At 43.6% G+C, this 23,919-nt stretch overlaps 2 protein-coding genes across 3 annotated transcripts in view; both read right to left on the bottom strand.

Moving 5' to 3' along the window:
• Positions 1-12,417, bottom strand: part of LOC311123633 (E3 ubiquitin-protein ligase RNF19A-like) — a 94,088-nt gene extending 81,671 nt beyond the window's left edge. For both annotated transcript variants that reach the window (XM_084158203.1, XM_084158202.1), the window contains exon 1: positions 12,242-12,417. The gene's annotated coding sequence lies outside the window, so the exon portion shown is untranslated. The remainder of the gene's footprint in view (positions 1-12,241) is intronic.
• Positions 12,418-17,630: 5,213 nt separating this feature from the next.
• On the bottom strand, positions 17,631-23,690 carry LOC311123657 (polyadenylate-binding protein 1A-like). The gene is given in 11 exon segments (XM_084158205.1): positions 17,631-18,001; positions 18,100-18,323; positions 19,109-19,327; positions 19,863-19,976; positions 20,125-20,488; positions 20,793-21,026; positions 21,140-21,232; positions 21,455-21,599; positions 22,061-22,176; positions 22,342-22,535; positions 22,892-23,690. Coding segments are annotated over 10 exon segments (1,890 nt in total). The 5' UTR covers positions 23,085-23,690; the 3' UTR covers positions 17,631-18,001; positions 18,100-18,105.
• Positions 23,691-23,919: the final 229 nt, after the last annotated feature.

Consider the following 23,919-nt stretch of genomic DNA (forward strand, 5'->3'; position numbering starts at 1 on the left):
CGGCGTCAAGTACACTCACACAGCTAGTTGAGGTCGTCTGTAGCTCAATTGGTAGAGCATGGCGCTTGTAACGCCAGGGTAGTGGGTTCGATCCCCGGGACCACCCATACGTAAAAATGTATGCACACATGACTAAGTCGCTTTGGATAAAAGCGTCTGCTAAATGGCATATTATATTATTATTATTATTATTAGCTGGCTAGCTAGCTAGCACTCGTTATGGAAATGGGGGTGGTGAAATGTGAATTGGGACCAGTCCCAGACAAGTGACAATGAACCCATACATCAAAACGTAGCTATGAAGCGCTACTTTATAACCTCCTATGTTTTTTTGTGTGTCTCTGAAAACATTTGAATGACAGAGCTTGAGGAATACCCTTCACAAAGAGCAAATATAACACAGCAGTTTTTTCGCGGGCTTCACTAAAAGGGCCGTAACGTTACCACAGAGTTGAACGTTCTTAGCACGGCACTTGCTTTACATTTGGGCATAGCATCCATTGTTTGTCACGACACCCAACACCCAACCATGACACTTCACCTAGCAGTATATGGCCAGGGTGCAGTTTTGGCACTTGGTTGAGCTGGCAAGCTTCTATCTCCTCAGGACTCACCGTAGAAGCAGTAACAGCTAGTTCACTCTCCTCTGGACTCCGACTGGTGCAGTTGCGTTGGGTGTCCAGTCTTGCTATAGCGCCAAGGCAAGATAGGCTTATAGCCATGTGAAGAGCGCCCTCTTCAGGACAAATAATTAAATGCAAAGAAATATGTCCATTTCTATTAACTGCTTTTTTCCAGCGCGTTTTCTCCTCCTCTTATATCGGTCCTATTCGGTGGATTAAATGCCAATAGAAAAAGGCTAATATTGGCCGATAATATTGGTCAACCGATAAAATTGGTTGGGCTCTAATCCCAAACAGAAGCCATGGATTACAGGCAACATCCGCAATGAGCTAAAGGCTAGAGCTGAAGCTTTCAAGGAGCGGGACACCAACTCGGACGCTTATAAGAAATCTCTCAGGCGAACCACTGAACCATGCATGAGCACCGGCTGTTCCGGAAGACTGTGTGATCACGCTCTGAGTAGCAGGTGCGAGTAAGACCTTTAAAACAGGTTAACATTCACATGGCTACAGGGCAAGACGGATTACCAGGACGTGTACTCGGAGCATGCACTGACCAGCTGGTAAGTGTATTCACCTCTCCCTGACCCAGTCTGTAATACCTACGTTTCAAGCAGACCACAGGTAACCTGTCTAAATGACTATCGGTCCATAGCACTCACATCTGGAGCCATGAAATGATTTGAAAGGCTGGTCACTGCTCACATGAACACCATCATCCCAGACACCCTGGACCCACTCTAATTCACAAACCACCCCAACAGATCCACAGATGATACAATCTCTATTGCACTCCACACTGCCCTTTCCCACCTGGACAAAGGGAACACCTACGTGAGAATGCTGTTAATTGACTACAGCTCAGCGTTTAACACCATAGTGCCCTCCAAGCTCATCACTAAGCTCAGGACCCTGGGACTGAACATCTCCCTCTGAAACTGGATCCCGGACTTCCTGACGGGCAGCCCCCAGATGGTGAGGGTAGGCAACATCCGCCATGCTGATCCTCAACACGGGGGCCCCTCAAGGGTGTGTGTTTAGTCCACTCCTGTACTCCCTGTTCACCCACGAGTCCAACACCATCATTATGTTTGCCGACGACACAACGATGAGGTCAGATAGGGAGGAGGTCAGAGACCTGGCAGTGTGGTGCCAGGTCAACAACCTCTCCCTCAACATCAGTAAGACAAAGGAGCTGATCGTGGACTACAGGAAACGACGGGGCTGTAGTGGAGCGGGTTGAGGCCCAGTAGATCACTGGGGCCGAGCTCCCTGCCATCCAGGACCTCTATACCAGGCGGCGTCAGAGGAAGGGCCAAAACATTTTCAGACTCCAGCCACCCAAGCCACAGATGGTTCTCTCTGCTACCGCATGGCAAGCGGTACCAATGCACCAAGTCTGGACCCTGAGAAGCTTCTATCACCAAGCCATAAGACTGCTAACCAAGACTGCTAAATCGCTAATCAAACGGCTATCCGGACTACCTGCATTAACCTTTTTTTACTAACTCTCTTGCACATACTATGCACACACACACATTGGACTCAAAACACACTTTCATCACATACGGTGCTGCTAGTCTACATGTACAGTACATAGCTACCTCAATGACCTGCTACCCTTGCACATCCACTCAGTACTGCTACTCCCTGTATATATCCATGTTATTACCTGCTACCCCTGCACATCCACTCAGTACTGCTACTCCCTGTATATATCCATGTTATTACCTGCTACCCCTGCACATCCACTCAGTACTGCTACTCCCTGTATATATCCATGTTATTACCTGCTACCCCTGCACATCCACTCAGTACTGCTACTCCCTGTATATATCCATGTTATTACCTGCTACCCCTGCACATCCACTCAGTACTGCTACTCCCTGTATATATCCATGTTATTACCTGCTACCCCTGCACATCCACTCAGTACTGCTACTCCCTGTATATATCCATGTTATTACCTGCTACCCCTGCACATCCACTCAGTACTGCTACTCCCTGTATATATCCATGTTATTACCTGCTACCCCTGCACATCCACTCAGTACTGCTACTCCCTGTATATATCCATGTTATTACCTGCTACCCCTGCACATCCACTCAGTACTGCTACTCCCTGTATATATCCATGTTTTTTTTACTCTTTATCTTTATATGTTATTCACGGAGTAACTATTTATATTTTACCTCATCTTTTAACTCTGCATTGTTGAAAATGGACCCATAAGCATTTCACTGTTAATCTACACCTGCTGTTTACAGGTGAAAATTTGAATTTGAGTTGATTTGAGATAACAGCCATCTAACCAGGCAGGCAGTACTGTGCTGGCTTGGACACATTTAGAGCTGTTTAATGACAAACAGCCAGGCAGATAAACTTGCAGCAGCTTGCTTGGGCCCTAGCACCCCTATATAAAGAACCTGTTTAATCTCAACACATCATGGTTAGGAGATCAAGTGAGTATTTTACACACTGAGCTGTGAAGTGCTGCCCTGTCCTCTTATGCCCAGGTGTAAACCAAAAGGGACAGCAGAGACGGCTGGAATAAGGCAGCTTTGTCAAAAGAAACACATGCAGTTGCATTTTCCTCTGAAACTACTGTCAGACAAAAATCTGGTAAATTTTCTTTTTTTAAATAAAATGCTATCCAATCATGCTGTTTATATGCCAAACGGAGCACAGTGATTTTATATTTGCATTTCCATTGCATCTTCAATTAGGCGGAGCCAATTTTATAGGGCCCTACAACTGTAGCCTGCTGACTGTTCAAAACTGACAACATTTACATTTTAGTTATCAGGCAAATGCTCGAATCCAGAGTGACTTACAGTAGTGATGCATACATTCACTTTTTTTTTCCTTTTTTATACTGGTCCATACTGAGATTGTGCAATGGTATTATTTTTTTGCCTACAAAACAATCAATGTAAACATGAATATTGTCCAGTTAAAATGTAATTAATTGTATATGGAGGAGGTGTGTGACACTAAAGACTTGTGTGGAGCAGAATCAACAACCTCTGTGAGAAGGTGTTAAAGTTCACTGTTATGTAAATGCCAGCTGAATAGTACCCGGAGCCATGGCACAGTGAGACACGGGTGCCAGCCTGCGGAAATGGAAACAGAAAAGTCTAAGCCTTTTGGGTAAAACACTGGGGTAAATTCTCAAAGGAAATGCACCAACTGTAAGGAATTTGGGCTTTTCCGAACAGTCAGTCAGACACCATCTTCTCCCTAAGACGTTTTCCACAGAGCTGGCTGAATAACAGAATGTCAGTCCCCCAGTTTCTCCTGCTTAACAAACACATAGATAACAGATGCCCCCAATCATACACTGGCGCTGAACTGAAGGCTATCAAACTCTTCTTCTAGAAACCTTATGTACTTAGTACCAAGGGAAGGATTTCCTCATGTGTAATCGAAAATGGCGCCGACAGAGGGGGCTGCCTTGCTTCTAGCTCTTAGGGAACTTTGCATTATTTTGTTTATGTATTATTTCTTACGTTATTAGGCCAGATTTTTCTTGTGTAATTACATACAGCCGGGAAGAACTATTGGATATCAGAGCGGCGGTATCTCACCAGCACTACCAGCATTACGATCAGGAATACGACTTTCCCGAAGCGGATCCTTTGTTCGCACCCCCCAGGGCAATTGAACTGATTCCAGAGGCCGACCCAAAACAATGGCGGCAGAGGAGAGGTACTCGGAGCGGTATACTAGTCTGATTTAGGAAGCGTGCACACCACCCACCGCTTCCGAGTATATTACTCGCTAATGTTCAGTCTCTGGATAATAAAGTTGACGAGCTCAGGGCGAGGGTTTCTATCCAGAGAGACATCAGGGATTGTAACATACAGTGAGGGAAAAAAGTATTTGATCCCCTGCTGATTTTGTATGTTTTCCCACTGACAAAGAAATGATCAGTCTATAATTTTAAAATATTATTTGAACAGTGAGAGACAGAATAACAAAAAAATCCAGAAAAACACATGTCAAAAATGTTATAAATTGATTTGCATTTAATGAAGGAAATAAGTATTTGACCCCCTCTCAATCAGAAAGATTTCTGGCTCCCAGGTGTCTTTTATACAGGTAACGAGCTGAGATTAGGAGCACATTCTTAAAGGGAGTGCTCCTAATCTCCGTTTGTTACCTGTATAAAAGACACCTGTCCACAGAAGCAATCAATCAGATTCCAAACTCTCCACCATGGCCAAGACCAAAGAGCTCTCCAAGGATGTCAGGGACAAGATTGTAGACCTACACAAGGCTGGAATGGGCTACAAGACCATCGCCAAGCAGCTTGGTGAGAAGGTGACAACAGTTAGTGCGATTATTCACAAATAGAAGAAACACAAAAGACTGTCAATCTCCCTCGGCCTGGGGCTCCATGCAAGATCTCACCTTGTGGAGTTGCAATGATCATGAGAACGGTGAGGAATCAGCCCAGAACTACACGGGAGGATCTTGTCAATGATCTCAAGGCAGCTGGGACCATAGTCACCAAGAAAACAATTGGTAACACACTACGCCGTGAAGGACTGAAATCCTGCAGCGCCCGCAAGGTCCCCCTGCTCAAGAAAGCACATATACAGGCCCGTCTGAAGTTTGCCAATGAACATCCGAATGATTCAGAGGAGAACTGGGTGAAAGTGTTGTGGTCAGATGAGACCAAAATGGAGCTCTTTGGCATCAACTCAACTCGCCGTGTTTGGAGGAGGAGGAATGCTGCCTATGACCCCAAGAACACCATCCCCACCGTCAAACATGGAGGTGGAAACATTATGCTTTGGGGGTGTTTTTCTGCTAAGGGAACAGGACAACTTCACCGCATCAAAGGGACGATGGACGGGGCCATGTACCGTCAAATCTTGGGTGAGAACCTCCTTCCCTCAGCCAGGACATTGAAAATGGGTAGTGGATGGGTATTCTAGCATGACAATGACCGAAAACACACGGCCAAGGCAACAAAGGAGTGGCTCAAGAAGAAGCACATTAAGGTCCTGGAGTGGCCTAGCCAGTCTCCAGACCTTAATCCCATAAAAAAATCTGTGGAGGGAGCTGAAGGTTTGAGTTGCCAAACATCAGCCTCGAAAAGATCTGCAAAGAGGAGTGGGACAAAATCCCTCCTGAGATGTGTGCAAACCTGGTGGCCAACTACAATAAATGTCTGACCTCTGTGATTGCCAACAAGGGTTTTGCCACCAAGTACTAAGTCATGTTTTGCAGAGGGGTCAAATACTTATTTCCCTCATTAAAATGCAAATCAATTTATAACATTTTTGACATGCGTTTTTCTGGATTTTGTTGTTGTTATTCTGTCTCTCACTGTTCAAATAAACCTACCATTAAAATTATGACTGATCATGTCTTTGTTAGTGGGCAAACGTACAAAATCAGCAGGGGATCAAATACTTTTTTCACGGAAACAAGGCTCTCTCGGGATATACTCTCCGAGACGGTCCAGCCAGTTGGGTTCTCAGTTCATCACGAAGACAGGAATAAATATCTCTCCGGGAAGCAGAAGGGCGGAGGTGTATGTTTTATGATTAACGACTCATGGTGTAATTGTGATAACATACAGGAACTCAAGTCCTTTTGTTCACCACACCTAGAATACCTCACAATCAAATGCCGACCATATTATCTCTGAAGATAATTTTCTTTGGTTATAACACGACAGCCCTCAAGGAACTACACTGGACTTTATGCAAACCAGAAACCACATATCCTGAGGCTGCATTTATTGTAGGTGGGGATTTTAACAAAGCAAATTTGAGGAAAAGGCTGCCTAAATTCTATCAACACATCGACTGTAGTACTCGTGCTGCTAAAACACTCGACCATTGCTACTCCAACTTCTAGGATGCCTACAAGGTTCTCCCCCGCCCTCCTTTCGGCAAATCTGACCACAACTCCATTTTGCTCCTCCCTTCCTATAGGCAGAAACTCAAAACAGGAAGTACCCGTGCTAAGGACTATTCAATGCTGGTCTGACCAATCGGAATCCACGCTTCAAGATTGTTTAGATCACGCGGACTGGGACATGTTCCCGGGTAGCTTCAGAGAATAATAGACGTATATACTGATACGGTGACTGAGTTTATCAGGAAGTGTATAGGAGATGTTGTACCCACTGTGACTATTAAAACCTACCCTAACCAGAAACCGTGGATAGATGGCAGCATTCTCGCAAAACTGAAAGCGCGTAACACCGCATTTAACCATGGTAAGGTGACTGGAAATATGGCAGAATACAAAAAACTGTGTAGTTATTCCCTCCGTCGGCAATCAAACAGGCAAAATGTCAATACAGAGACAAAGTGGAGTCGCAATTCCACGGCTCAGACATGAGCCGTATGTGGCAGGGTTTACAGACAATCACGGACTACAAAAGGACAAAACAGCCACGTCGGACACCGACGTCTCGCCTCCGGACAAGCTAAACACCTTCATCGCCCGCTTTGAGGATAATACAGTGCCACCGAAGCAGCCCGCTACCAAGGACTGTGGGCTCGCCTTCTCCGTGGCCGACGTGAGTGAGACATTTAAGCGTATTAACCCTCGCAAGGCTACCGGCCCAGATGGCATCCCTAGCCGCATCCTCAGAGCATGCGCAGACCAGCTGGCTGGTGTGTTTACGGACATATTCAATCTCTCCCAATCCCAGTCTGCTGTCCCCACATGCTTCAAGAGGGCCACCATTGTCCCTGTACCCAAGAAAGCAAAGGTAACTGAACTAAATGACTATCGCCCCGTAGCACTCACTTCTGTCATCATGAAGTGCTTTGAGAGACAAGTCAAGGATCATTTTACATTTACATCATTTAGCAGACACTCATATCCAGAGCGACTTATCACCTCTACCTTACCTAACACCCTAGACCCACTTCAATTTGCTTACTGCCCCAATAGATCCACAGGCGATGCAATCGCCATCACACTGCCCTATCCCATCTGGACAAGAGGAATACCTATGTAAGAATGCTGTTCATTGACTATAGCTCAGCATTCAACACCATAGTATCCTCCAAGCTCATCATTAAGCTTGAGGCCCTGGGTCTGAACCCCGCCCTGTGCAACTAGGTCCTGGACTTCCTGACGGGCAGCCCCCAGGTGGTGAAGGTAGGAAACAACACCTCCACTTCGCTGATCCTCAACACTGGGGCCCCACAAGGGTGCGTGCTCAGACCCCTCCAGGAACTCCCTGTTCACACATGACTGCATGGCCAAGCACGCCACCAACTCAATCATCAAGTTTGCAGACGACGCAACAGTAGTAGGCTTGATTACCAACAATGATGAGACAGCCTATAGGGAAGAGGTGAGGGCTTTGGGAGTGTGTTGCCAGGGCAATCATCTCTCACTCAACAAAACAAAGGAGATGATTGTGGACTTCAGGAAACAGCAGGGGGAGCACACTCCTGTCCACATTGACTGGACCGCTGTGGAGCAGGTGGAAAGCTTAAGTTCCTCTGCATACACATCACTGACGATCTGAAATGGTCCACCCACACAGACAGTGTGGTGAAGAAGGCGCAACAGCGCCTCTTCAACCTCAGGAGGCTGAAGAAATTTGGCTTGGCACCTAAAATCCTCAAACTTTTACTGATGCAAAATTGAGAACATCCTGTCGGGCTGTATCACCGCCTGGTATGGCAACTGCACTGCCCGCAATCGCAGGGCTCTCCAGAGGGTGGTGCGGTCTGCCCAACGCATCTCCGGGGGCAAACTACCTGCCCTCCAGGACACCTACAGCACCCGATGTCACAGGAAGGCCAAAAAGAAAAAATCAAGGACAACAACCACCCGAGCCACTGCCTGTACACCCCGCTATCATCCAGAAGGCAAGGTCCGTACACGTGCATCAAAGCTGGGACCAAGAGACTGAAAAACAGTTTCCATCTCAAGGCCATCAGACTGTTAAATAGCCTTCACTAGCACATTAGAGGCTGCTGCCTATATTCATAGATTAGAAATCACTGGCCACTTTAATAAATGGAACACTAGTCACTTCAATAACGTTTACATATCTTGCATTACTCATCTCATATGTACAGTTGAAGTCGGAAGTTTACATACAACTTAGCAATACATTTAAACTCAGTTTTTCATCATTCCTGACATTTAATCCTAGTAAAAATTGTGTGTCTTAGGTCAGTTAGGATCACCACTTTATTTTAAGAATGTAAAATGTCAGAATAATAGTAGAGAGAATTATTTATTTCAGCTTTTATTTCTTTCATCACATTCCCAGTGGGTCAGAAGTTTACATACACTCAATTAGTATTTGGTAGCATTGCCTTTAAATTGTTTAACTTGGGTCAAATGTTTCGGGTAGCCTTCCACAAGCTTCCCACAATAAGTTGGGTGAATTCTGGCCCATTCCTCCTGACAGAGCTGGTGTAACTGAGTCAGGTTAGTAGGCCTCCTTGCTCGCACACGCTTTTTCAGTTCTACCCACATATTTTTTATAGGATTGAGGTCAGGGCTTTGTGATGACCACTCCAATACTTTGACTTTGTTGTCCATAACCCATTTTGCCACAACTTTGGAAGTATGCTTGGGGTCATTGTCCATTTGGAAGACCCAAGCTTTAACTTCCTGACTGATGTCTTGAGATGTTGCTTCAATATATCCACATAATTTTCCTTCCTCATGATGCCATCTATTTTGTGAAGTGCACCAGTTCCTCCTGCAGCAAAGCACCCCCACAGCATGATGCTGCCACCCCTGTGCTTCATGGTTGGGATGATGTTCTTCGTCTTGTAAGCAACCCCCTTTTTCCTCCAAACATAACAATGGTCATTATAGACAAACATTTCTATTTTTGTTTCATCAGACCAGAGGACATTTCTCAAAAAAGTACCATCTTTGTCCCCATGTGCAGTTGCAAACCGTAGTGTGGCTTTTTTATGGCGGTTTTGGAGTAGTGGCTTCTTCCTTGCTTAGCGGCCTTTCAGGTTATGTCGACATAGGACTTGTTTTACTGTGGATATAGATACTTTTGTACCTGTTTCCTCCAGCATCTTCACAAGGTCCTTTGCTGTTGTTCTGGGATTTATTTGCACTTTTCGCACCAAAGTACGTTCATCTCTAGGAGACAGAACGCGTCTCCTTCTGAGCAGTATGACGGCTGCGTGGTCCCATGGTGTTTATACTTGCGTACTATTGTTTGTACAGAGGAATGTGGTACCTTCAGGCGATTGGAAATTGCTCCCAAGGATGAACCAGACTTGTGGAGGTCTACAATTTTTTTGAGGTCTTGGCTGACTTATTTTGATTTTCCCATGATGTCAAGCAAAGAGGCACTGAGTTTGAAGGTAGGCCTTGAAATACATCCACAGGTACACCTCCAGTTGACTCAAATGATGTCAATTAGCCTATCAGAACCTTCTAAAGCCATGACATCCTTTTCTGGAATGTTCCAAGCTGTTTAAAGGCACAGTCAACTTCTGACCCACTGGAATTGTGATACAGTGAATTATAAGTGAAATAATCTGTCTGTAAACAATTGTTGGAAAAATTACTTGTGTCATGCACAAAGTAGATGTCCTAACCGACTTACCAAAACTATAGTTTGTTAACAAGAAATTTGTGGAGTGGTTGAAAAACGAGTTTTAATGACTCCAACCTAAGTGTATGTAAACTTCTGACTTCAACTGTATATACTGTATCTTTGTCTATGCCACTCAGACATTGCTTGTCCATATATTGATATATTCTCAATTCCTTTGCTTTACTTAGATTTGTGTGTATTGGGTATATGATGTGACATTGTCAGATATTACTTGTTAGATATTACTGCACTGTCGGAGCTAGAAACACAAGCATTTCACTACAACCGCAATCACATCTGCTAAACACGTGTATGTGACCAATAAAATTTTATTTTATTTGAGATACAGTATCCCTGCTCTCAGTCTGTGTAAAGAAAAACAAACAGTAAAGTGATAAGGGTTGTCAAACACAAGGACCAGAAAACACAGTTCATGTGATAATTACAGGATTAACAGTTGAACTAAGCTCACGGGGCATTTATAAGTTATACTCTTCAAGAATCAATGGGTATATATCATTAATTTATAAGTCCAAAACTTGATGTAGTAACTGCAGATTGCCCCTGTAGCTCAGTTGGTAGAGCATGGCGCTTGCAACGCCAGGGTTGTGGGTTCGTTTCCCACGGGGGGCCAGTATGAAAATGTATGCACTCACTAACTGTAAGTTGCTCTGGATAAGAGCGTCTGCTAAATGACTAAAATGTAAAATAATATTTGCCAGCAATTACAAAATACAGGGTTTAGGACAGGGCTCTAGGCTGACCTTTTTTTTTACAAGGAGCACGTGCATGCCTAAGTGGAAAATAAATTTAGGAGCACAATGAAAAATATTTAATTGAGCGCTGGAGCTCCTAAATTTGAAATCCAGGTGGCACCGCAAAATATTTAGGAGCATTTGCGAGTAAAATGGTGGCACTGTAGAGCCCTGGTGGAGGAGGAATAATGGTCTGGGGCTGTTTTTCATGGTCCGGGCTAGGCCCCTTAGTTCCAGTGAAGGGAAATCTTAACGTTACAGCATACAATGACATTCTAGACGATTCTGTGCTTCCAACTTTGTGGCAACAGTTTTGGGAAGGCCCTTTCCTGTTTCAGCGTGACAATGCCCCTGTGCACAAAGCGAGGTCCATACAGAAATGGTTTGTCGAGATCGGTGTGGAATAACTTGACTGGCCTGCACAGAGCCCTGACCTCAACCCCTGAACTGGTACACGACTGCGAGCCAGGCCTAATCGTCCAACATCAGTGCCCGACCTCACTAATGCTCTTGTGGCTGAATGGATGCAAGTCCCTGCAGCAATGTTCCAACATCTAGTGGAAAGCCTTCCCAGAAAAGTGGAGGCTGTTATAGTAGTAAAAGGGGGGGGACCACCTCCATATTAATGCCCATGATTTTGGGATGAGATGTCCACATACTTTTGGCGATGTAGCGTAGTTAGCGTCTATAAATGGGTTAGATACCACCCACATGAGGGCGAAAGCTAGCATGGCGGAATACAAGTGCTAGTACAAACATACTGTTACAGGGACGAACTCACCGGCCAAAAACACAGGGAAATTAGTGGATGCAACGGCCGTTCACCTTTGACATCAATGTAATGAAACAGGCAGGGAGTGCGGCTCGAACCCTCAACCTTCTGGTCCGAAGCCCAGCGCGCCATCAACTGTGCCCCCAAAACATGCTAGAGTGGCAGATTTAAAAACCATAGTCGCAACAATTACAACAATTATTAACTGGCCGATTTTCTTTCTAGGGACACAGCATATGCCCCCCAAAATGGTATTACTGTAGAGTCATGCCAATCGCTTGATTCATAACAATTTAAATCCACCGTCTGACCAAAGATTTCTATAACTAACCCCAATGAAGATACAAATAGGGTATTGATGGTTGTGTAGCATATCTGTAAAATGTAAACACTGTCGCTGCGAGAGGCAGACAGAGCAGAATCCGCCAGATGGATGTTTAGCTAGCTAGCTACGTTAGCAACTGGATGGAATGTTCAGAACGACAGCTAGCCTAGAAACGCCTTCAAGTGTTGTTAACGTACCGTTTACCAACTGTAATGCCGTTTGTCCTGGTCAACACAACAACGTTCTTTCTTGTCAACAAGCCCCCGAGAAATCCTTCTTGATATACTTTTTTCTGTCTTCCACCTCGTCCGTCGGTCCCACCTTCTTCCGCTCTGTGCTGATCAAAAGACTTCTCGCTTCGTTGTTCAGGCTCGCGTCGCGTTCTCTTCCAAACACAAAGTTCAAATCTTCTCGCGAGATCTCGACCAGTCTCGTAAAGTATGGAGGATGGCATTACGAGATGTTGACTTTCATATGAAAAAGTAAGTAATACCCTTTACATCAATCATGCAAAGTCCTATACAAGCTAACTTTGTAATAGTCATGGTCATTTTAAATACACACAGTGTTAGTGCCATTTACACAGAACGATCCAGAATTCCTCTATGTTACAGTCTACAAAATAGTCATTTCATTGCACCTACCATGGTTTACATTATTCACGTTTCTCAAAACTGTCAGAGTTGAGAGATGCTTTTGGAAACTTTCAGGCTTCAAGGAATTTGGTTGCCCATGTTACAGACATAAATCTGACAGGCCTGTATGTCAAGGGCCAAAAACCCAGGAGTTAAAAGTGGAGAGGAGAGAGAGGATTCCCTGGTGTCAACTTGCGACTCAGTCAGTCAGTAATATCTTTATAATAACTGACCTGGAATAAACTGAGTTTACTGTTGAGTTTTCTAGCTGAAAGTAAAACTTTGGTATTTCATTAGGATCCCCATTAGCTAAAATATGAATACACGCTTTCATATATTTATGCCTTAGCATTCCATGCATCGAGTACTCATTATAACAGCAACACTGCAGCCATTCATTTTCCTATATATTGCGATCCTTTGCTCTACTGTTACAATTGCTTTCCCTAAACAGGTCCTGATATCCTAATCTCACAGCAACCTTTAATCCTGATCTCACAGCACCAGTTGTTCTGTAAACACCAGAGAAAATCTCACAATCTCACGTTTGATTTAAAAAAAACTTGAATACTCACAAGCAGAACCATATATTTAAGCAATAAGGCCCGAGGAGGTGTGGTATGTGACCAATAGTCGTGGTATATTGGCCATTTATCACAAACCCCCGAGGTGCCTTATTGCTATTATAAACTGGTTACCAACGTAATTAGAGTAGTACAAATAAATTACCCATGGTATACGGTCTGATATACCATGGCTGTCAGCCAATCAGCATTCAGGGCTCGAACCACCCAGTTTATAATTAGAATTATAAACTGGCTAGTTTGGGTCCTGGATGCTGATTGGCTGACAGCCATGGTATATCAGACAATATACCATGGGTATGACTCAAAACTAATTGTTTACTGTTCTATTTATGTTGGTAACCAGTTTATAATAGCAATAAGGCACCTCAGGGGTTTGTGGTACGTGGCCAATATACCACGGCTAAGGGATGTATTCAGGAATTCCGCGTTGCGTCGTGCATTAAGAACAGCCCTTAGCCATGGTATATTGGCAATATACCACACACCCCCGGGCCTCATTGCTTAAATATACACTGAGTATACAAAACATTAGGAGCACCTGCTCTTTCCATGACATAGACTGACCAGGTGAATCCAGGTGGAAGCTATGATACCTTATTGATGTCACCTGTTAAATCCACTTCAATCAGTGTAGATGAAGGGGAGGAAACAGGTTAAATAAGTATTTTTTAGCCTTGAGACGATTGTGACATGGATTGTGTACGTGTGCCATTCAGAGGGTGAATGGGCAAGACAAAATATTTAAGAGCCTTTGAACGGGGTACGGTAGTAGATGCAAGGCGCACCGGTTTGTGTCAAGAGCAGCAACGCTGCTGGGTTTTTCACGCTCAACTGTTCCCCGTGTGTATCAAGAATGGTCCACCACCCAAAGGACATCCAGCCAACTTGACACAACTGTGGGAAGCATTGGAGTCAACATGGGCCAGCATTCCTGTAGAACGCTTTCGACACCTTGCAGAGTCCATGCCCCGACAGTGCTGAGCGATTGGTGCTTTTTGAGGTCTCTTCGGTTTCGGTTAGATGAAAAAAATAACAGTTTTCGATTTTGGTTTTGATTATTTGGCTTGAATGATGTAACAACACAGAATATACTAGACTGGTATACTAGCAAACACTAGAGAATAGAGCCATTCTGTATGACTGGTATACTAGAAAATACTAGAGAATAGAGCCATTCTGTATGACTGGTATACTAACAAATACTAGAGAATAGAGCCATTCTTTATGACTGGTATACTAGCAAATACTAGAGAATAGAGCCATTCTGTATGACTGGTATACTAGCTAATACTAGAGAATAGAGCCATTCTGTATGACTGGTATACTAGCTAATACTAGAGAATAGAGCCATTCTGTATGACTGGTATACTAGCTAATATTAGAGAATAGAGCCATTCTGTATGACTCGTATACTAGCAAATACTAGAGAATAGAGCCATTCTGTATGACTGGTATACTAGCTAATATTAGAGAACAGAGCCATTCTGTATGACTGGTATACTAGCAAATACTAGAGAATATAGCCATTCTGTATGACTGGTATACTAGCTAATATTAGAGAACAGAGACATTCTGGATGACTGGTATACTAGCAAATACTAGAGAATAGAGCCATTCTGTATGACTGGTATACTAGCTAATACTAGAGAATAGAACCATTCTGTATGACTGGTATACTAGCAAATACTAGAGAATAGAGACATTCTGTATGACTGGTATACTAGCTAATATTAGAGAACAGAGACATTCTGTATGACTGGTATACTAGCAAATACTAGAGAATAGAGCTATTCTGTATGACTGGTATACTAGCTAATATTAGAGAACAGAGCCATTCTGTATGACTGGTATACTAGCTAATACTAGAGAATATAACCATTCTGTATGACTGGTATACTAGCAAATACTAGAGAATAGAGACATTCTGTATGACTGGTATACTAGATAATATTAGAGAACAGAGACATTCTGTATGACTCGTATACTAGCAAATACTAGAGAATAGAGCTATTCTGTATGACACGTATACTAGCTAATACTAGAGAATAGAGCCATTCTGTATGACTGGTATACTAGAAATACTAGAGTATAGAGCCATTCTGTATGACTGGTATACTAGCTAATATTAGAGAATAGAACCATTCTGTATGACTGGTATACTAGCAAATACTAGAGAATAAAGCCATTCTGTATGACTGGTATACTAGCTAATAGAGCCATTCTGTATGACTGGTATACTAGCTAATACTAGAGAATAGAGCCATTCTGTATAACTCGTATACTAGCTAATATTAGAGAACAGAGCCATTCTGTATGACTGGTATACTAGCAAATACTAAAGAATAGAGCCATTCTGTATGACTGGTATACTAGCTAATATTAGAGAATAGAGCCATTCTGTATGACTCGTATACTAGCTAATATTAGAGAATAGAGCCATTCTGTATGACTGGGATACTAGCTAATATTAGAGAACAGAGCCATTCTGTATGACTGGTATACTAGCAAATACTAAAGAATAGAGCCATTCTGTATGACTGGTATACTAGCTAATATTAGAGAACAGAGCCATTCTGTATGACTGGTATACTAACTAATATTAGAGAATAGGACCATTCTGTATGACTGGTATACTAGCAAATACTAGAGAACAAAGCCATTCTGTATGACTGGTATACTAGCTAATACTAGAGAATAGAGCCATTCTGTATAACTCGTATACTAGCTAATATTAGAGAACAGAGCCATTCTGTATGACTGGTATACTAGCAAATACTAGAGAATAGAGCCATTCTGTATGACTGGTATACTAGCAAATATTAGAGAATAGAGCCATTCTGTATGACTCGTATACTAGCTAATATTAGAGAATAGAGCCATTCTGTATGACTGGGATACTAGCTAATACTAGAGAATAGAGCTATTCTGTATGACTGGTATACTAGCAAATAGAGCCTTTCTGTATGACTGGTATACTAGCTAATATTAGAGAATAGAGCCATTCTGTATGACTCGTATACTAGCTAATATTAGAGAATAGAGCCATTCTGTATGACTGGTATACTAGCTAATATTAGAGAATAGAGCCATTCTGTATGACTGGTATACTAGCTAATATTAGAGAATAGAGCCATTCTGTATGACTGGTATACTAGCTAATATTAGAGAATAGAGCCATTCTGTATGACTGGGATACTAGCTAATACTAGAGAATAGAGCTATTCTGTATGACTGGTATACTAGCAAATAGAGCCTTTCTGTATGACTGGTATACTAGCTAATATTAGAGAATAGAGCCATTCTGTATGACTCGTATACTAGCTAATATTAGAGAATAGAGCCATTCTGTATGACTGGTATACTAGCTAATATTAGAGAATAGAGCCATTCTGTATGACTGGTATACTAGCTAATATTAGAGAACAGAGCCATTCTGTATGACTGGTATACTAGCTAATATTAGAGAACAGAGCCATTCTGTATGACTGGTATACTGCGTAGCACTGGCTGAATAATCTGCAAACAGACAGAGGACACTACGATAGAATATAAACCATTACAGAACCAAGAGAGGTCAAGGACAGACTTCAGTTGGACAGTCTGGACTGGTTGAGGAAAAGCCAGAAAAAAAGCAGCTTTTTCTGGATGCTCACTGGGAGTTCTGGAAACTAACCAACTCTGTTCAGTATCTGCCAGTTGTGACTCTCAATCTCCTGTTTGGTTTGGTAATACTACACATCCTACGAACAGCAACTTTATTGGCATAATTACTGCCACCCTTTAGAATGAAATTACACGTATCGTAGTCAAAAAAAATAAAACGCACTGCTACACTGGGGCTTGGTAGTCAATTATGCAAGGCGGTCCTAGCTTTTATGAATGCCTCTAATCACTAAACACATGGCTTGGTCTACTACACAAGCACTGGAGTGAGGGTCACAGATGTAAGATTACTGGCTGACTAGTCATCGCTAGTCATCTCTGAAGAATACACTCATTAGTTTAAAGAGGAGAGCGTGAGACCATATTTGGGAGGTTGTAAAGCGACTGGTGAACTGAGATGGGATCTCTCTAAACTGGAGATGTACACCACATTCAGCGCCATTATTTCAGTAAACTAGTGCCACCTAGTGGATGACTTCAGCTCCTGCCACTCCATGCTAGTGCTCTGCAATACCCATTTTCACAAAGTACAACTCAGTGTTTCAATTAACTACTACAGTGCACTAAAGTGGGAAAACACTTTTGCTCATAATCTTAATACTTCTGCCTATCAGTAGATTTACTATAATGTAAATGCTATCTACCAATCTACAAAGAGGTTTGATGAATGTCCATGCACTATCTCAAGGAAAAGGCAGCCATTTTAAGTGTTTGATATCTTTATTAAGCAGTTTTCAATCCAAATGACTTTTCAAAGTAGTCAGCTATCTATTATCTCTGAACAGCTGATATTCTGAGTACTGACAGGAAGAGGAAATAGAACAATGGAATGTTATGGTCACATTTGTCAAACGTTTTCAATTATTTGATAGCTTTGCAATTTTTTTTGTCAACTTTTGTACTTTTAATAACAAGGACTAGCTTCATCTTCTCTAGACCTGGCAGATCGTGTATTCATTTTTGTAAAGAAATACTTTATCATTTTGCGATGTTTTCAGAGTTTTCCGTTTTTTTCCATGTTTAAATTTTTTCTAAAATTTTCTTCGGTGAAGCAAGTTAAGGATTTCCGTCTCTGAAACAAAAACACATGAACATTAGTAGCATACTAACATTGATGTAACATTTTAACAGCTTAAATAATACAACATTTACATTCTAAGCGGTTCTTACCAGTTCTTAGCTGGGGACTCCAGCAGGGTTGGTGGGCTTCTGGGCGGACTCCTTGGCCTGGTGGGCCTGCAGCACAGCAACAGCCTCATCCACCTTGGATCGGAGAGACTCGGGAGACTCCAGCATGTGGAGCAGCTCAGAGTTGTCTATCTCCAACAGCATACCAGTGATCTTTCCAGCCAGGCTGGGGTGCATGTTCTGGATGAGGGGGAACAGACGCTCACCTGCAGAGGGAGTGGGGGAAGAGAATCCACCATCAGGAAAAGACCCAGACACAGAAAGAGGATCACCAGCCATTTAGGGCCAGGAGATAGGCCAACAGATATTCCTCATCCAGTGTTCACGCATGTAATAGGTTGGGGGTCTTGTCTCAGTCAAAAAATAAGAATCACTGAAATTCATATGTTCAGACATTTCTACTGAAAACATCATTGACAAAGAGCACCTAAATGTTGATCGTATTTTAAAGCTGCAATATGCAACTTTTTGGGCGAACCGTCAAAATTAATATAGAAATGTGAGTTATCGATCTGTCATTCTCATTGAAAGCAAGTCTAAGAAGCAGTAGATCTGTTCTGTGTGCGCTATTTCTATGCTTCCCGTTATAAACGTTTAATTTTTGCGTCTTTTACTTATGATTTTGTGCACCAGCTTCAAACAGCTGAAAATACAATATGTTTGGTTATGGAAAATATATTTCACAGCGGTAGAATGACGCTCTACACAATAATGCTTGTTTTGTCACATAAACTGAAATTAGGCTAACTATTAGAATTTTAGCAACCAGGAAATGGCGGGAGAAATCAATTGGCAATATCACAGCCAATCACAACACTGCTGGGTAAGTAACAGTGAAAAACTATCATTCCATTATTACTGCAGATATATTATGGTCATTTTCTGAAATTACAACGCACAAATTCTAATAAATTCAATGTGTAGCACCTTTAACTGAAGGAGCTGGAGATCGGAAGGCCAGTAAAAGAGAAGAGAGGAACTTTAGACTCACCCAACATCTGCTTCTGTTCCTGGGGAGGAGCAGCGGCCAGCATGGAGGCAGTCAGAGGCTCCTGCCCCTGGACGTGGACAGCAGGCTGCTGCATTACCTGGGGCTGGCTGGCCATGTGCTGCTGGGGGTTCCTCACACCTGCTGCATACTTGTACTGGGGCATCCTCACTGGGGCTGCAGCCGCCGCACCGGCAGGACGCTGGCCCAGGGCCTGGGTGGCTGAGGAGAGAGAGGAGGAAGTCGCTCAACATCCAAGAGAGATTCATATATTCAAGACATACTGAGTGTACAAAACAGTAGGAACACCACCCTAATACAGAGTTGCACCCCCTTTTGACCTCAGAACAGCCTCAATTTGTCGGGTCATGGACTCTACAAGGTGTCGAGCGTTCCACAGGGATGTTGACTCCAATGCTTCCCACAGTTGTGTCAAGTTGGCTGGATGTCCTTTGGGTGGTGGACCATTCTTGATACACATGGGAAACTATTGAGCGTGGAAAAACACAGCAGCGTAGCAGTTCTTGACACAAACCGGTGCGCCTGACACCTACTACCATACCCTGTTCAAAGGCACTTAAATATTTTGTCTTGCCCATTCACCCTGTGAACGGCACATACAAAATCCATGTCTGAATTGTCTCAAGGCTTAAAAATCCTTTAACAGACAGTATAATCAGGTAAATGGTAGCAAGATGAGAGGTGGTTGTGAAAATCTCCAAGCTATGTGCAGGGCTGGGTCACCAGCTAAACTCACCCATTCTCTGGCCGGCCATCATGCGTGGCACCTGAGATGACGAGGGCCTCATGGCGCCAAAGGTCTGGGGTCTGGGGGCGGACGGACGCATGGCGTTGGGCATGTTCTGGAAGTCTGGAAGTAGAAGGGATCATTAAAAATCTAACAACTTCCTGGATGGAGAATTAGGTTCTAGTCTCCAGTGGAACTGTTGACTAAATAGTGATTTGGACACACCAAAATAGCAGTTAAATTCTAAAATGTCAACTATGTAGATAGTTACGCTGTGGTCTGACACCCTGGGTGGCCCAGCGTGGGCCTGGTCTCAGCTGAGCCAGCTGGTTGGTGGAGTAGTAAGCAGCACGGTTCTGAGTCTGGGGGATGGCAGCCATGAAGTACCCAGAGGGAGGGGCAGGCTGGTAGGGGTTGAGGACTGGGTTGGGTACGGGCCGGACGGTGGCCATCCTCTGCATGTACTGGTTGGTGAGGTGAGCCTGGCGCTCCTCTTTCCTCTGAGCCAGCGCCACGTACAGCGGCTTGGTGGCCACGATGCGCCCGTTCATCTCCGTCACAGCCTTGGTGGCCTCCTCGGGGGAGGAGAAGCACACGAAGCCGAAGCCCTTGCTGCGGCCACCCTCCATCATCACCTATAGAGAGGTACATTAGATACAGTGGTTTTTAAAGTGGTATCTGAACCTGAATGACAGCGGGTGTAGACACCACATTACTGTAGACACTCTGCTATGCAGAGCAGGCAATAAGCTTAACACCACATTACTGTAGACGCAGTTCTCTCTCTTCCCAGACAACTGATATAGTGGAGCTTATTTTCACACTGTGCTAATACAGTTGTAAGTTAACAATGCAATTCTACATTTGTAATCCCCAAGTTTCTCCTGACATCTCCAGGTAATGTTCAATCAGAGGGTGATGTTGACTCAGGAAGGTTACCTTGGCACTGGTGATGGTACCGAAGGGAGAGAACTCCTTCCTTAGACGCTCATCGTCAAGGCCATCGTCCAGATTCTTGACGTACAGGTTGACCCCCTGGTAGCGGGTCATGCGGTCCTGTTTCATCTGTTCAAACTTGCGTTTCAACTCCGTCTGGCGCTCTCCTTTCTTCTGGGCGCGGCCCACGTACACCTGGCGGCCGTTAAAATCCTTCCCATTCATCTCATCTACAGCCTGAAGAGAGAATATACGGATCCAGATTGAGGTCAAAAACCCTGTTCTCCAGGACACTCAGCCCTTTTGAACATCCAGACAGTGATGATAAGGAAACGTATGGCCCAACTCACCCTCTGAGCATCCTCATGCCTCTCAAAGCTGACGAAGCCGAACCCTCTGGACTTCCCGCTGTCGTCCGTCATCACCCTGATGCTCAGGGCCGGTCCTGGAACAATAGAGTCCAACACAAAACGGCATCAAATTCTAATTCTATGGAACCAACATTTACTACAAGAGGAACAATCAACACATCTGGGCTGGACTCATTAATTACATTTGACAAAACATTTCTTATTGGACATAATGAGGTAGGCCCCTCCCCGCTTCATCCTGGTAGCGTCCTAGTGAATACATCCCTGGGGGTAACACACAAAACGTGGTAGACACTTACCATATTTCCCAAACAGCTCCCTCAGCTTCTCATCATCCATATCTTCTCCAAAGTTCTTGATGTACACATTGGTGAACTCTCTGGCTCTGGCTCCAAGCTCAGCCTCGCGCTCTTTGCGGGATTTGAAGCGTCCGACGAACCTGTTGTATGTTAAAATAATATTGTTAGCTGAATAGTGTGTAGAAAGGCGACCGATCTGTAGAGAGGGGAAAAACAGAGTGGCTGGGGGAGAAACATGAGCTTGGTCATGTTTGTTACATCTACATAACTGTAGGTCTACATTAACCACCATTTAGACTAAACCCCAGGGAAGAGTATTGATTTTGACAAGGCAGTGAGTAGAGGAGCACAAGGATACAGAGCAACCGTTCTATATTAGTTGACTTGAGAAAAACCTGAGTTAGTAAGATTAAAGTTAGAACTCACACAAAAACAAATTCTGCTATTATTTAACCATTCTTGAACCAGGAGTTAAATGAAAACCAGTTCCCATTTACAACTCTGTTACATTTCTGTACGTTTGAGTTATTGCTGCACTAACGTTGGACCCATCTATTATTTACTATGTCCAAGTTTATAAAGGTGGACTGATCACACTTACACTTTTCTGTCATTGAGCAACATGCCGTTCATTTTCTCAATGGCTCTTTCAGCAGCCTCCTGGGTCTCAAAGTGCACAAAGCCATAGCCCTTTGAGCCATTCTCATCACAAACCACCTTGGAGAAAGGACATCAAAGAGCACAGGCAATGGTTTTTAAAACATCATGCATATCAAACAGACTCAATTCAACACAGACTTCAACCAACACTACTGCATTGTTTTGGCATGCTGAACAACATAGCATATGGCAGCCACACAGCCAGAACCTCTCTCAGCCTACCTTGCAGGAGAGGATGTTGCCGAAGGCTGAGAAGGTGTCATAGAGGGCCTTGTTGTCAATGGACTTGTCCAAGTTCTTGATGAAGATGTTGCCCACACCACTCTTCCTCAGGGAAGGGTCGCGCTGAGACCACATGATGCGCAGAGGTCTCCCCTTGATGACGTCGAAGTTCATGGTGTCCAGGGCACGCTCAGCTAGGAACATATCGGGAGCCATACCATTAGAATGCTGTTGAAGGAAACTGCTCCATTGTATGTGGGGGAAGAATACCATATTGTAGCAGTGATGCAGCTGATACTCCAATTAATCATTGAACCTAACGCTACAGCTAATTAGGACACTCAATGACTAGTTGGCCTACATAGTTTGCTGAACTGAAACCAAGTCCAACTGGATGCGCGTCATTCTATACTAGACCTAATGTTATTCATCCCACGGGTTGCCATTTTTGGTGCAACGTGAACGTGCGAGCCACGTCATGTTATATTTTCATTGGTACATCCGTAAAAAATATAAAATACGATTATTTCTTTAAAACATCAATTCTTACCATCGGCTGGCTGTTGGAAGTTAACGTAGGCATATCCGAGGGATCGACGAGTGATCATGTCCCTGCAGACTCGAATGGAGAGGATAGGCCCGGCGGGGCTGAACTTCTCGTACAGCATGGCCTCGGTGATATCCTGGTGCAGGTCGCCGACGTAGAGTGAGGCCATCGGGTAACTGGGCGCGCTCGGATTCATGTCTGCTGGCGCGTATTGTCAGACGACGTTTAAAAAAATTAAAAAAATACGTTGGGGAAAAAACGTTACGTTGTCAGGTTAACGTCTGCAAAATGGTCTCTGGTGACGCCGAAGATTCGTTATTTCCTAAAAAATGTTTAACGTTACCTCGCAATCAGGCCTAAAAAGCAATGCGGGCCGGCTAACGTTACCTTCTGGGAAAATAATTTCGGACTAAAGTTGCTAGTAGTTACAATATTCTTAAACTACGACTAGTTAACGTTACAATAACAACAGATGCGATATCGACAATTCCGATAAACTGCTAGCTATATCTAAAAAGTCTATTTTTTCCCGCAGCAGTTAGCTAGCTATCAATATGAAATCACCCACGCCTTCAACGATAATGTTATCAAGGGAGCAAAATGGCCTTCTTCGAATTCTCGTCCTATTTTCGACGGGTTACTTGTTAGTCCTGCTTCACCGAGTTTTTTTTCTTACAAAAATATTCTTCCCCTGTGTTTTATTTTTTTAGTTTTTTGTTTTTTGATAATAAAATGTGTGCCGAGTCTAGCTCCGGAACACACTCTAGCGTCGCTACGCAGAAGGGAATGAGTGCGCGGTCATGTGGTGTGGAACCCCCCTAAACACACATCTCGCTGCTCCTCTCGCGTCATCTCATCCTATCTACACGAGATCTTATAAATCAATACCTCTATGATCAATACACTATTGTTTTTTTCTTTCTTCAATTCTACCAAAAAACTATTCCTTGAAAAATTCATTATTTTACCGCTATTGCTGCTCTCAAATTTCTGGTATCAGCAAATGTAACACAGCCATTGGTCTTTGAGGT

The sequence above is a fragment of the Coregonus lavaretus genome, assembly GCF_964263955.1.
Source record: "Coregonus lavaretus genome assembly, chromosome: 3".
Classification (NCBI taxonomy): domain Eukaryota; kingdom Metazoa; phylum Chordata; class Actinopteri; order Salmoniformes; family Salmonidae; genus Coregonus; species Coregonus lavaretus.